Source organism: Malurus melanocephalus, unplaced genomic scaffold (assembly GCF_030028575.1).
Source record: "Malurus melanocephalus ecotype Western Australia unplaced genomic scaffold, MMel_1.1 scaffold_155, whole genome shotgun sequence".
NCBI lineage: Eukaryota > Metazoa > Chordata > Aves > Passeriformes > Maluridae > Malurus > Malurus melanocephalus.
This window is the reverse complement of record NW_026623387.1, coordinates 1,618,104-1,633,819: the sequence shown is the minus strand read 5'-3', so window position 1 is coordinate 1,633,819 and position 15,716 is coordinate 1,618,104. Positions and strand designations below refer to the sequence as shown.

The 15,716-nt window shown below is 38.2% G+C and overlaps 1 protein-coding gene across 1 annotated transcript in view; it reads right to left on the bottom strand.

Annotated features, from left to right (window-relative positions):
* Positions 1-15,716, bottom strand: part of GRB14 (growth factor receptor bound protein 14) — a 73,449-nt gene that overhangs the window by 44,932 nt on the left and 12,801 nt on the right. The window contains exon 3 of the mRNA XM_057371685.1: positions 14,060-14,197. Coding sequence (XP_057227668.1) covers positions 14,060-14,197 — 138 coding nt within the window. The remainder of the gene's footprint in view (positions 1-14,059; positions 14,198-15,716) is intronic.

Here is a 15,716-nt window from a genome sequence, read left to right as displayed (position 1 = left end):
ATTTCAAACCCACTGGACTAATGCCCCAAATATATCCTGCATTCCACACAAACTGCTCCTGAGAACCGTTTAACACAGTGCTAATATTTCAGTGAACTTTCATTTTTCACATTAAAAGCCACGGAGTAACAGAAGAGTCTATTAACAATGAGACAAGCAAATTACGCAGCAATGAGGTTTTAAAAAATATCTACACATTTACAAAATAAATCAAACTAATTAATAACTTAGAGCTTGTTTGAAATAACTTCTCATAAGTTAATATATCTGGCTCAGCAGAGTCGTATTTCTGTACTTCATTTCCGTGTGTATTTTTAACTTCACAGATACCCCCAACGCATAGAGTTACACTAGGCAATCCTAGTGCACATAGATATAATCATTCTGCATTGCTTACACTTTTTATTGAAATAACAAAAAGAAAAAAAGCAAACTACAGTGGGTATGAAAAAACACTGTACAGTGTCACCCTGATTCCCAAAATATGTGATGGGTCATCCACTATTAAGACATTAGCTAGAAAAGCTGAGGAAAAAGTATATTGTGTTTAAGGCTGGTGCAAAACCTGTGGAAGAAGACTCCAGTAATTCTCTGTTAGGAATAGTATTGTAGCCTTCAACAGAAGCATTCTGTAATGCAATCATGACACTTTAAAAACTGCACTCATCTGTAAGAAAAATAATTTCCTGCACAAAGTACAAAATTAGAGTAACAGAGAAAAGAGCACTGGAAAAAAAATTCAACTATGGACACATATATATTTATAAGCAAACATATTTCACATAATGAAATAAAAAAAACCCTACATTTACCAGAAAATAAACATTATTATTACATTAGAGAAAAAATAAATATAGCAATGTTTAAACATTATTACCAATCCATACTAATGCCAGAATTAAAAGACTGATTTAAATGCCATACCCTTTTCTGCAGAGTTATTGGCATAACTGCAGGCAATGTTACTCTTCTGGAAGACAAACTCATGGCTGCTTTTCACAGAACTTGCCAACACTCATCCAGGTGATAACATGAAGCAGAACAAAGCAGTTAGCAACACTTCTTGAAACCTAATCCCTCATAGCCCAAATATTGGAGAGTCAGCACAAAGACTAAGGCTCTAGCAAATGTCACTCCATTTATGTGAATTCAGTCCTACTCAAAGCCAATGACAGAACACACCGGGGTAGGACAAACTGGAAATCAACCAACCAAAGAGCTGGAAAACTTGTGTTCTGTCCTCGGAAATGCCCACACTGACTATCTCCAGCTATAAAAACAAGCAGAACAACCCACATTTTTATCACTCAGAGCTTTGTCTTTACTGTCAAAACAGAAAACAAATCATTAAAGACTGAATTCTAACACTTCACACTGAGTGGTTACAGTCTTGGGGCTTTTTCCTGCCTTTTTCCAGCAAACAAAATATTCCTCAGAGCTTCTGATGTTAGGGTTTCAGGAAAGAAACTGAGTATAAGCATAAATTTAGTGAACCCATGGAGTTTAATGATATGATTCTTAACTACCTTTATTCAAAGCAGAAGCAAAACACCCCTTTAAGTAATGCAATTACTGCCTTTCAATGCAACCAAGGCCTGAAAAACTGGCATATGAAATTTTACAAGGACTGAAATTTAAGGCTGTTTTATGAACCCAAGTTTTTGACCACCCTCACTCACATAATTATTTTATGTATCAAATATCAGCCTAACAAATCTGTTTTCATATACATGGTTTGACTAAGGAAATCAGGGTTTTTCTTTCCATCTTTGTCAAAAATGGCAACACTGTGCACTGCTTACATGATAAGGCAAGCTATAATATTTTTTTAAAGTCTCATAATGCACTTAATAGAAGAAAAATCTTTTTTCTGTTTTATGCAGCATGACTAAGCAATATTCCTGTTGTAAACCAAATTATTAAACAGATGTTAGAACTGTGATATTGGGTATTTCTTTTATAACTCTTGAACAGGCAGTTCTCATCAGAAACATTGCTCAYCATAGCTAAAGACAAGACTGTAGACATTCTAAAAAAATTATTTGTATTAATAATAGTTGTACTCATAGCAACTCAAGCAATAATATGTCAGATATGCAGGCTACTGTATTTCACAGGCAATCACTGCAAGTATATTATTGACCATATATCTGTTGTATAGGTCCTAGAATTATTCAGAACTGACTTGGTAAATATTACAGTAATCCATACTAAATTTCACTAGATCATATTTATAGGGTTTTTCCCTCAGTAATTGGAAATGAGCACACTCTGTAGTAATTCCAAAGTATCTAGAAAAGAATCTCACCTCCAAGACATTAGTAACTGTACAATGACAAGTTGAAAATAAACCATTTATTTCATGTAATTTTCTGGTTTGAGAATTTTCCAGGTGGCAAAAACATAAAAAATCACTGCACCAGTAAGATACTTAAGAATATATGGATTCAAATAATCTCTTTTCATGCTAAATCACCTTCCTGAAATCCAGAAATCAGCAGGGCTTAGGTAAGTTCTGTTGATGCACAAGAGGAGCAAAGACCAAAAAATACAGCTCCCTCCCAAAAACTATAACCTGCATTGCACTGGCTTTTTACCAGCAGCTCTCAAATGGTAATAAAATACTGCCAAGGAATAGGAAGACAAATATTTTCCTAAAATTTCAAAACCTGTTGTCCTTGACTGAGACACACAGGATGGAAAAAAACTGGTAAGAAACTGATGCCAAGTCACAAAGAGAATTTCTTTGAAGACAAGACATTTAATCCTCATTGTTACCTTTTAAACAAGAGGTTCTAATAAAGCCATGAATCAATTATAATAGAAGATACATTACCCATTTCCTCGTCAGTTTTGACTTTTACTCCTTTTACATTCAGTTTATAACAGCAAAAGATCCATAGCAACTAATCTTTTATGTTTAAGGTATTTATTTTATTTTATTTTTGTCTCTTAATCTYCAGTCCAAAATCCTTATGATTGTTCTGATGAAATAAAAAAGTATTTCTGAGATCAAGTTTAAAGTGTTAATTCTGTACCATTTGGAATTAACATCCTTTTCTACTAGAGATAGCTATGATAAATGTCAAGTGTTTGCAATTAGGTTTTTACCTTTCAGGCACACAGTTTTTATTTCCTGTGGGAGCATGTTTTCAAAATTCTATAATACAGCTCCAAAATTTTGCTGTAAGAGTCAGAAAATAACTTGTGGTACCAGAGCCTGATCCCACAGGCATTTTACTCAAGGAATACTAGACATGCACATGTTTGCAGCACCAGGACAAAAAACTCCTTCTATTCTTTTTAACTTGGATCTTATGAAAAAATATTTGGGTAACGGTGACTGTAGAACATGAAGCACTGCATTAGTGACTTTACTGGGAAAGAAACAAAAATAACCCCAGCAATTTTTCCTTACCCCTGGGTACCGAAGGTCCTTGGTGCTTGAAAGCATGTGCAGCTTTTTGCACTATGAATAAAATTGACCTATTTGTCTCCAAGGTGAAGCAAAGGCTTATTTTCCTCAGWGAAATTATCTGTATTTTGTATTTTCCAATCAGATATACAGACCAGACCCATTCAGAAAGTAATCAAAAATCTAAGTGTTGGATTTGGCTTGGTAATGAAAATCTGATATTCAAATAATGATTAGGTTTAAAATAAAAATATTACAGTAATTTATGTATACTAGTGAAAGCAAACATGGCTGCACCCGAGTATTAAAAAAACATCAAGGAATATTTTCTTTTCTTAAATTTCACAAACACCCGTTTAAAAAAATAAATTGAATAAAACACAASTGCAAGCCTGAAGAATAACTTCACCGTGTGAAAGTCAAGAGGAGTTCTGTTGACAAATGTGAGATACAGAAAGGCTCTGGAAGACAATTATGCCTTCAGGGAAACATATATAACCACTTCTTTTTGTTTTGTTTTTCCACAGATAAAAGATTTCACTTGTCTATGGCAAGTTTGCAAGGAATTTTGCTGGTGCTGGTGGACAGGAAGGAAATCAGATCCAGCTCACTTGCTTGAGAGCTCTGTGAAATGACTATGTTTATGCAGCTTTTCACTCCTATTTTTGTCACTAAGCTACCAGATACAGTTGTGAAAACATTGTGCAGATACTTTTTAGATACTTCACAATATAAACCACTTCTACTTCTTGCCACTTAAGAAAGCGTGACTAAATGGAGTGGGCAAGAATTGAAATGCCTTTAGTAAATTAGTAACCCCAAGTAAGAGTTTTATAACAACATATGGAATAGAGATATCCTGCTAGWAGAGGAAGGTCAGTGATGTCCTTAAGGCACTGAAAATGGAGTCACAAGAGCTGATCTATTCCTAGCTCTGCCAGATATAATGAAGGAATGTGAGCATTTATAGGTAACAAGAGCAAATCAGACTCAGCCTTTGCTTCTGTAGATGAAAAATAAAATAAATCTAGATAATATAAATCCAGTAAGGTTTATAAAAATCAATGATGCTATTTTTTGTACATGTTTTGTCGTTAAGCTAGGACAGATGTTTGTTACACAAGATCAGAATGAATCAGGTAAGATATTCATGGTCCTGTCTGCACTTCCTAGTGAGAGCTCTCCTGTTTGCCTGGAACAGCCACTTTGTCTCTTTACTAGAAGAGCCCACTAATATGTGACCAAAGAAACAAACACAGGGTGTATTTTGCATAGGTACATTTATWTATGCTTTTACATACAAAAAGTATTCTCTTTAAAACCACCCCACAAAAGAAAGGTTTCAGTGACTGAGTTGCYGTTGCTCTACTCAGGCCCTTAGACAAAGAAATCTAATGGTGTCTGTCTCCACACAGAACATTCAGCACACCCTCTAAGAGGGTCAACAATGACTGGAGCAGATTCAGGTGCACTAAAACAGACTGTATTACCTGTAAGACATTATAACGTACCGAGGAACTTCACAAAAAAGTTTSAGCCTCAAGGAACATAATGCAGTTTGCCGTCCTCGCTTCACAAACTTGGGGGATCTTAAAGCCTTGTTACACATGCTCCTTCCAAAGCTTTTCAGCTGCCTATTTTTGTAATCAATAGGTTCAAGCCTGATAGAAAAGCACACTGAAATTCTGTCAGCTCAGTTATATAAGAAAACCCTCGTATTGCATGGGTTTCCCTCTCACTACACAGCAGTAAATTGCAGTGATTATGAGAATGAATTCTTGCAAACTTCCAGCCCTGTTTCTCAACAGCTGATACCATTTCTGTGCCATTATCAAGAGCCTGCAGCTGTTCATAAACACCAAGACTTAATGTAATCAGTAACAGGAGTTATCATAACATAACTGATATAAAAAGGCTATTTATAGCCTAAGAATGCAGTAATTGAAAAATCCCATTGTGATCACAGGACAATCTAGTGTATCTTGTTGTCCTGTGAATATAAAACCAAGGGTAGAAGCTAAAACATTGACACACCATCACACAGTATAAGCACACCAGAAACAGGCAGGAACACCTCATCAGTATCCTAATTAGAWGCACAGGCACACCTCTAAGATAACCGATATACATTTCTCTCTTGAGACTTAAGTATTAAATATCATGTACACCATTGGGCTAAAATATGAGCTGATTAGTTGCAAATGAATGTTCTGTGACTGAAACAGGAGAAAAGCAAGTTCACGTTGTTACTAGAGCAGAGGTCTAATTTCCTCTCCCTCTTAATTTCTCCTCCCTCAACTGCCCTTCTGGAAAAAATTTTGTTGGCCTGATTAGCATTTTTGTTACATCTCCCCATCTGAGGTGACTCCCATCAGGACTATAACATGAGAGGCACACTTTAATGCTCTGTCTTGAAGGYTTCCTCTTCTGTTCATTCCCAAATCAAATGCAGTCATAAAGGTGTGAATGCCTTTGGAAGTAGCAGCTTTAAAGATTTTGGAGACAAACAAGGAGAATACAGACATTGGTCAACTGTTATTTCCCACTTAGTACTGCTGAGTTTCACCACTTGCTAGAGACACATGTGCCAGGAATAATCAATAATATTCTACATGCATGATCAAGTTAATTCCACCTGGTGAAAACTAACCAGGTTCARCAGTGATGTTTATATGGAGGCATGGGCTTTTTTTAATGTAAAATCTAAATTATATTTATCGTGCAACATTTATGCACAGAAGTAGGATGKGAACATTTCTCTGCTTGTTTCTATAGTCTCAAGTTCTTACTTGAAAAGATAATAACTCTCAGAMTATCAGAAATGCAGCAATCCAAGGACATGCTAAAAATTGCACCAAAATTCCTAGTAAAGACTGATCTGAGTTTGGGCTCCATTCTTCGGTTAATGCCCCAACACTAGAATAACAAAGTTTTATCATGATAAAATCATTAAAATTCTATCATCTTACATGCTTTTTAGTACTGTGTAAAGCATGGTAAACTACTTTGCATTTTCTCCTGCTGCTGCACACCTTTTGACTCAAAAGAGGTTGTAAATCTTTATCAAGAATCATCTAAGTTGTCAACTTTACCAAACCTGTCACATTTCAGGTAATTTAACTACTAATCATTAACTACCCTCATGTCACAACTATAAAACTGCTTATATASCTCATATAAAGCAGCTGTTTACAACACTGGGCAATGAGACAACAAAATTAGATCAGAATAGAACTCTGGAGGTTTTAGACCAGAACAGAACACAGAGGAAAAACAAAACAGAGGGAAAAAAAAAAACCACACAAAAATATTTAAAGCTTGATCTAATTTTATGAATGTTACTAAACACAGTTCTGATTAATCTGGACTGTGTGCCAGGAAGTCGGAGGGGAAYGTGTATCTGCACTCATCAAAAGACAGTTGAGACAATGGTCTCTGCAAAAGGAGATGCCAGCAGTGTTCATTGTTACAATATGAAATAACTCTTACACCCCCTCCCCCCATCACAGCTATGACAATGCCATCAATGAGAAGACACCTTGAAAAAGATCTGTCAATAAAATATTTCTTTAATYGTGGATCTGTCTCTGGCAGGCATGGAGTGGCTACAAAATGACCCAAACTTTTCAGTTCTACAGTCTAACCCGAAATAAAAGCGTCCATTCCTGGTAGCAATTATAAATAAGGACAGTGTTGGTATGGTGTCTATCACATCTCATTTCCTTCCAAAAATTACGAGGATTCAAGCTCCATTCATGACAAATTAATCTTTTCATGTCAWCTTCAATAAAAGTATATTATCAGAAGTGACTCAGCAGCATTAGAGAAGCTCCCTGCAGTTTCACCAGGCTTTAACTGACCAGTCTCTTGTGTATTCAAAGAAGCTGACACTGTTCGTATCAGCATCTGCCCTGGTCACCCTGCAGTGATACAGAGACATCACAGGACCAAAACTATTGACTAGGTAGTCTACTCAGAATTCARGAGATTAAAGATTCACTTTTTGGAAAATCAAGATTTCCAAATGTACAGAGATTTTTCTAGACAAGTTATTAGATCTACTGCAACTTCACAAAGGTTTCTTGTTCAAAATAGAGTTTCCCAAGTGGCACAGAATAGGCAGTTTCTTGTACTGAGAAAACAGGCCTACAAGAAAAGAATCTTCAGTTTAGACTTTTAGGCAAATGAATGCAAAACAATCAAAATCAAAAGTATTATTAAAATCGTTCCAATTTGACAAACATTTGCAAAATGTCTACCAAAATCTTTGACAGAAGTGATGATTTTTTTTTTATTTTATGTAAGTTACAATTGTAAAACTTTAAACCTAACATTTTCCTGATGTTACCCAATTAAGCAACACGTTTGCAGAGGCAATATCTGAGTAACCACAAAGTTAGAGTGACTTTGCTTTCTTACTTATTAGAAAGGAGAAATAAAGAAGAAGACATGCTATTTTTTAAAAGTTAGAATGACTTTGCTTTCTTACTTATTAGAAAGGAGAAATAAAGAAGAAGACATGCTATTTTTTATAAGTTAGAATGTTTACAGTCTTTGGGTTAGTTTTGGACAGTAACAAAATACAAGGATAATATGTGAAAGAAAACATTGARGCATGATGTGAAGTTTGACAGAAAGCAACTAATTTCTCATCTTTATAAGAAAGATACACTAACAAATGGAGCAATGTAAAGAAGATAAAGTATGATGCAAAAAGAAAATTAGAAGAAACAAACAGGTGATTATTCTGAACTTTCCCCAGGCTGATGTATTGGGCAGCTTGTGCTAGGGCACCTCCAGTACAAACCAGGTGATATTCCCGATTTATTAAACGAGAAATTGCTCAACCTTGCCTCCTGATTTTTACCTATGAAGACAAGYGACTTCCTGTCACAGTGTTAAGAGGACTGGTCAAAGTACAAAGGTACCTGCATTAAATAGAAAGTTTTAATCAGGCTCTAAATAATTTCAATCTACTCTAATAGCAATACATCTTTCCTTGGTGGGCAAGTGCAACCACATAAATTAAGAACAGAGCACWGAAACTGGAGCAGACCACCAAATGGAACACCAAAAAAAGGAACCCAAYTGAATCCCCACTGCAATTCTTATGCTAGAGACTTCATTGAGCTCTGTACAAAATGTTTTTACTGTTTATCTACAAACTGGTTGGAAGGACTATTTCCCTTCCATTCCGACTTTCCAATTCTTTTTTGGGCAATTTAAGAGGAAGACGTGGGGAAACTGATATATGTTTAGAGGCTATAAAGAAGAAAATACCTGAGAAGTGATAAAGGAGGACATTGTGCAATTGTCTCCAACTTGGAAGGAAATCTGGTAAGGAACAGACAYACTGGAACTACAGAAAATTCAGATAATGCCTGCTTTGGTTGGARAGGGTGTCTCAACACTTGGAACTTGATTAGAAATCTATGAATCATTGCATTTCAGTAAAAAACCCTTTTGTTTTTGMATCATTTAAAAGTCAAGAGAAAACAGATATTTCAGCCAAAAAATCCATCACGAAAATTTTAAGTACCAAAGACTTAGCCATTTATGTCTGGTATTAGAATTATATGCAAAGTTTTGAAGAATGAGGCTTTAAGCAGATACATGAGAAGACCCTGAACTATAGCTGTAAAAAAAAATTAATGGTACTCCAATTACAACAGTCAATGCTGAATATTATTCATAAACATAGATCAGCACACATTTGGAAAAACATCTGCTCTTTAACATAAAGTTSCTGTTAACTCTTCTTTGTCAAAGAGCTTTACATCAAAACCTTGGTGAATACAAAAAGCATAGTGACACTCCAGTACAATCACATGTATTTGAGGTCCCTACACAACTGATTTCCTGGAAAGAACATTGTGGGAGTATATTTGGATTCTATATGATAAAAATATCTACTTGTTTAGAACATCAAGGAAGACAAAAGAGGCAAGATAAAATTTCAGATTTGAGTGTTCTTCACCTTGAGATTTACTTGAGCTTTATTTTTGCACTTCTAATTTAATTTAAAGAAACAAGGCACTAATTACCTTGAACTACTTTTGTCATGAAACACTTTTTGGCTCATCCTTGAGCAGGGCAAGAACTATCACTGCAGTGCAAATGATTCAGGTTTTGTTTTCAGAAAGCATGAAAAACTAAGCTTCCATAAAGCTAYAGTTAATCTCTTCTTAGTCCATTTGACCAAAGTTAACAAGAACAGAATGAGTTTTCTTACAGCTCGTACTTTCTCTACTAATATTTATTTTGATCATAATTAAACACAAAAGTACAAGTGTTTTATATTTTCAGTTCCTTGTCATTCCTTAGAGACAAAGGCTCTGAGACAGTTACATTTTCCACACAAGTTCATAAATTCACCTCACAGCAGCAAATGCTTGATTCCTCAGAGGAAGGCAACATTTCCCACCATACACCAAGGTGACCGTGCTGTGTTGGAATGAGGGGAAAGATGGTACACCCTAAAAGATAAAATCCAGTTTATCTGAATACAGTTTATAGAACCATGGAACCATCAAGTTTGGAAGAGACCTTTGTGATCATCCAGTAACTGTGATCATCCAGCACCCCAGCACTACCACTGTAACCCCTAAACCACCGAACTGTCACCCAGTGTCAGACRCAGATGCCTCTGAAACACCCCCAGGGATGGTGACTGCACCACCTCAGCAATCTGCTCCCCTGCCTGATCGCCCTCACGGTGAAAGTTTTCAATTACCTGAGCTGAATTGGCCCTGTCTCAGGKTAAGAACACTTCCTTGTGTTCTCTCACTGCAGGTGCTATAGAGGTGACCGGCCCCCACCTCACTCCAGCCTCTCCTCAGGGAGCTGTGGAGAGCAATGAGGGCCCTCCTGAGACTCCTGGTGACTAAACAAACGCAGCTCCCTCAGCCACTCCTCATCAGATATGTCCTCGAGCCCCTTCACAAGCCTTGCTGCCCTTCRCTGGACACTCTCCAGTGTCTCCATGTTGTTTGTGGAAGTGAGGAGCCCATCCCTGGACACAGCACTCAAGGTGTGACCTCACCAGTGCCAAGCACAGTCACATCCCTGGTCCTGCTGGAACTGCTGTTCTGGACAGAAGTCAAGAAGCCCTTGGCCTTCTCGGCCACCTGGGCACAGCTGGCTCATGTTCAGCCTCTGTCAAAGCACCCCAGGTCCTTTCCCACTTTCCACTTTGCAGTCACTCTGCCCCAGCCCGTGGCACTGCCTGGGGTTGTTGTATGTTGCGTGTAGGACCGGGCACTTGGTCATGATGAACCTCATGCCATCAGTCTGGCCCATTGACCCAGCCTGCCCAGGTCCTTCTGCAGGGCCTTCTACCCTCCAGCAGATCAAAATCTGACCTAACTTCACAAATTTGCTAATCATAGACTCCATCCCCTCACCTAGATCCCCAATAAAGATATTAAACAGGACTGGGCCCAGCACTGATCCCTGGGGGACTCCACTCAYGACTGGACACCAACTGGATGCAGCACCATTCACCAGCACTCTGGGCCCATCCATCCAGACAGCTCTTAACACAGCAAAAAGTGCCCCTGCCCAAGCCATGGGCTGCCAGCTCTCCTGAACTTCTTCAGTAAAGGGTTGTTAAGCACTGGAAGGGCTGTCCAGGGAGGCTTTAGAGTCACCGTCCCTGGCAGTGTCCAAGAAATGACTGGATGTCACTCAGGGCTACGTTTAACTGGGCATGGCCATGTTCGGTCAAAGGTTGGACCCAATGATCYTGGAGACCKTTYCCAAACTTTATAATTCTAAGATGTAACACCAAACTCTTCCAAACTGCAAGGGGGGGAAGAGATGGATCTCTGTGTGGATGAGGCAGACTGAATAATGTTCAGAGACACAGACATACTACTTCCCAAGCACAGAGGCAACTCACTATTCTGCTACGTGGCTTTAACCAATTTGCTTCTATAAACTTATTTTCAGTGAGTCAACCCCACAAACATGCTGTTCAAGCAGCATGTTCAACGATAAAAGATCATCAGAAGACAGTAAGAATTTCAGCTTAGAAAAACAAGAATTTAAAATAATGTTAATAATCTATTTCGAAGTAGAAAGATTTCAGATGTCACAGGTGCTGGGAATAAAAGAGCAGATATTCATGACAACTTCTTTCTTCTATGGAAGCAGAAATTTTTTTCTGGAGAGCAAAACAAGACAGAAGAGGCATCTTTTTTTTCTCTTTTAGAAACACCCATTTTGATAATAGTTACCTATAAGACATAAGTAGAAATTCACTCTGCAATTTTTCTTTCCTATGCTTGAAATTAAAAGCACAGCAGAAAAAGAAACTAAATCAAAAGCAAGCAATCTAAAAGAAGAATCACTGAAAACATATGTAGATCATCAGAGAGGCAACAGAAAAAATTCTGGCAGCTGTCAACGCTATGCACAAAAAAAAAATCTTAAGAGTAGCTGGTTTCTGTTAAGAGTCAGTAAACTATCAAACTGTAACAGTAATATTCATGAAATTTTTGTATACAGATATGTATTTGCACACAGCTGCTACAAAGTTGACAAAATAAGTATGGGGGGTGGAAACATGACATTTCCAAGCACAGCTCCATGGCCACCTGTGGGAAGTCCAAGTCACAGCCAGTTCATTTCTCTCTGCGCACCTGCTTAGCATTCCCTCTCTTTTTAAATCTGAGTAATTTTATTAACCTATTAGAATACTTCCACCTGAATTGCAAAAATAAAAGTTTAATTTGACAGTTGTCGTTTGGCCTTAACTTCAATAATTTTAGTTGAAGGTTGTAACAACAGTCATGCTGAGTCTGACAAATGGTCTGCTTGGCCTAGTGTCATTTCTCCTGCAGTGGCCATAAACAGACACCTAGGTGACAGAAACATGGACTTGTTAAAATGCCTCCACAAAACTAACAGGAGATTTCTCTCCATTTGTCTGGYAAAAAAATGGGTCAGGCCCTCCACAGACACCAGCATTATGTTAGCTCACTTCTGTCAGGAAAACAGTTGTTCTTATTCCTACTTTTACAAGAGAGAGCACTACATCCTTAAATGAAAAACCAGGAGAAATGGAAGTACTGTGASCAGAAACAATCACAAAAAGTATGACATGAACTTTTGTGAAGAAGCAGAAGTAAAGTCAATGAAGATATGAACTTCAGCTTCTGGAAGACTGAAGCTAACACTTAGCTGGTTTAAGTGATCAAGCCTGTCAGTCATGTTAAAAACGGCTGGCCACAAAAGCTGTTGACCTTTGTGTGTTAAATCATGCTTTCCAGTTGCGAGTCCAAAGATTACCACAATGAGTGCAATTTAAGTCGGCAACATGACTAATTTAAACTTTTTTTAAATATGACTTTTAGTCCTTTGGTTCTAAAAGACGTTACCTAGTCAGTTGTTTTCCTGCTTCTGCAGAGCTGGTCAATGGCCCAAAGATGAAACCAGCACAATTTTATCCCACTGCATTAGCAAGGYTCATATGCACACTGACCAGAAATGCTTCAGATTAGTATTCCTATTGTAGGAGAAGAATTAAAGCAATAAAAGCAGTCCAGAAAGAACACTATAGCTTAGAGACACCATGGAGTAAATGGAAAACATGGCAAGACAGAATCAGTGCAGTTTCCCTGATACATACATGTTTTTCACTGGATAAGTGGGGAGAAGGGTCCTCCTTTAGCTGCTAGCCACAACTTGGCTAACAAAGCTCTCTGGCAGGTGCACAGAAACAGCTGTGGCAGGTGAGCTTCAGAAGAGTTAATACAACCACAAGACATTTCAACTTCCAGGCATATCTGTCATGCAAATCTAAAAACTGAATAACCAGCAGCAGTTTAAGTTCTTACACTTCCAATATCACCCTAAAAACTGTTAAGATATGGACCCTGCAGACCACCAAGACAGAGAATGTGAAGGAGGCAGCACCCTTAACCCCACAGATGTTCCTTGTCAGAACTCTTTCTAGTCTCAAGAAGACAAGAGAGAATGAGAGCTTTCAAAGTGTGAACTGGATSTTGGACACCAGCAAATGTCCATTGCTGGCAACTCTTCCTCCTGCCCCCTGCTCAGGATAACAAAYGCAGTGTGTGAGCAGCACTGCCAGACCACGGCCAGTCTGTCTGYCCACCCACACCAACCCCTGCCTTACAGTTTAAGGTCTTTATGGAAACATGGTAACATCAGCCATACACAGATAAACACACATGCATAAAAAATACAGCATTTGCTCCTTCCCCATCAATTCAGGTTTTTTCCATTATCCTGGCAAAATTAGAACTTCAGCAAAGCTGCTCAGTGACTGTTAAAACCCTCTGTTCTATAACACTGATGACAGTAATTGGAGGTGGGGAGGAAGGGAAAAAAGAAATTAACTTCTCATTTAAGGACATAAAGTACTGCCTGCGTGCCCCTGGTTCCACTTAAACTGAAAAATCTGYAGAGCTACACACTGAAAGAACAGTCATGTCTTAAGTCACAGATTCCAAAACCTCATTTTCTACAATCATTGATGACCTACAGAGAAAATTTCACCAAATTACAGAAATATGGAACACCTCTATTAGAAAAATAACTTAATAGGTAACTGGGCTTTTCCTCAAGCTTTCATTAAACCAATTTAGAAACTGTCAAATAATAATTTATAAATCTTACCTGCTTTTTTCTTGAAGTTGCCTTGGGCAACAGACTGGCTGACAAAACTGATGTAAACGGGGAGCAACACAGCTCAGGAAAAGGATTTGGAATCGATGGGTTCTCCAAAATACTGTCACCTTTCTTTTTTCTCCTATTTCAACAGAATACATAGTATCAAGCAATAATTGTAACAACTGCTGTTAAAATTGCAATATCCAACCACAATACACGAACTACTAAGGCATTAATACCACGATGCTTCCTGGTTGCAGCAATTAGCTTTTTTTTTGCAGTTATTTTATTTAATCAGTAGGCTGAATATATTAACATACAGTGCCTAACACTACTTGAAAGCAATCCAAGTATTCAGCTCTGAATATAAAGTTGTTTGAAAATGCGTAAGTCTTTGCAGAGTAAGAGCACAGATATATTTATATTGGCTTCTAAGGACATTAGTAAATATTTTGTTGTCCCTGTGTTTATGCCATTCCCTATGTACACATATTACAACAGTAGATGCATGTAACTTCTCAGTAAAACTTCCCAAATACATCACAATGGTATTTTAAACAAATGGAAACTTTTTTTTAACCAGAATCGAATCAAAGTAACTGACAAGACAAAACAGTGCAAAGCAATCCATTAATTTTTGTTTTCAGTTAGTTTTGAATTGGAATCTCTGCAGCTTCATCATAAAATAAATGTCTCAGTTGTTGCTGCCTGCTTGAACAGGATTGTGTCAGAAGAATCACCAAGCAGCATTTGCAGGAGTACTGATGGTAATCACTACTGTACTTGCTGAAGAGCTCAGTTATGCACTGGTTTAAAGTATCTCATTAATAATGTGGTTGTTTAGACTGCTGTGTACATTACAGTGCATGGTTTTCTCATATAAAATATTGAAGAGCACTTTGTCTACTTGATTTCATCTGAAGACCWGCACCCAAAGCACCTGAGGTACTTGCGTCTGCCAACACACAATGAGATTTTTCTACGTGTGAGTTGATGTCTTCAAGCTTAGTATTTTACTTTATTAACTTCTTTACTAACATTCCAAATTTCATATATAGTAATTGGTATGAAGTAGGAAAAACCATCAGAAGGTAACAATACAGAATKAAGATTTGCTTCACTTACTGAAAATCCTTACCAAACATTCATCTAAAGTGGTATTTTGCTTCAGGGGGAGCAAAAAATTCTGTATGCAGTATTTCAAGATTTTGTAAACTTCAGTCTATCAAAACTCATCAGATGCTTCATACAAAACCTAGCTCGCAGTCTCCTTTACTAAGAATAGACCAATGCCTTTAAGAACAGCCTGAGAGGTAATAACCGGGGTGCACGCCGCTGACGGCGGCACCGCTCCCGGTGAAGCGGTTTTATCTCAGCAACACTCTCAGAAAGACACTGCAAGGATAAAGTAGCAGCTGGCTCAGCCTGACAAGGCAGGCTCGGCACCGCCGGCTCCTTTCACCTCAAACTGGGAAACCTCAAAAATAAAAAGGGGGTGGGGGGTGGGACACACACACGCATCCGCAGCGGCGGAAAGTGTCTGCAGGGCCGGGAAACAACTTTTGAGCTGCAGGGAGGCGCGGGCCGGTCCAGAGCCAGGCCGCCCCCCCTCCTGCGCTTCGCCCCCTCCCCAGCCCGCCGCACCCCGGCCCCGCCAGCCCCG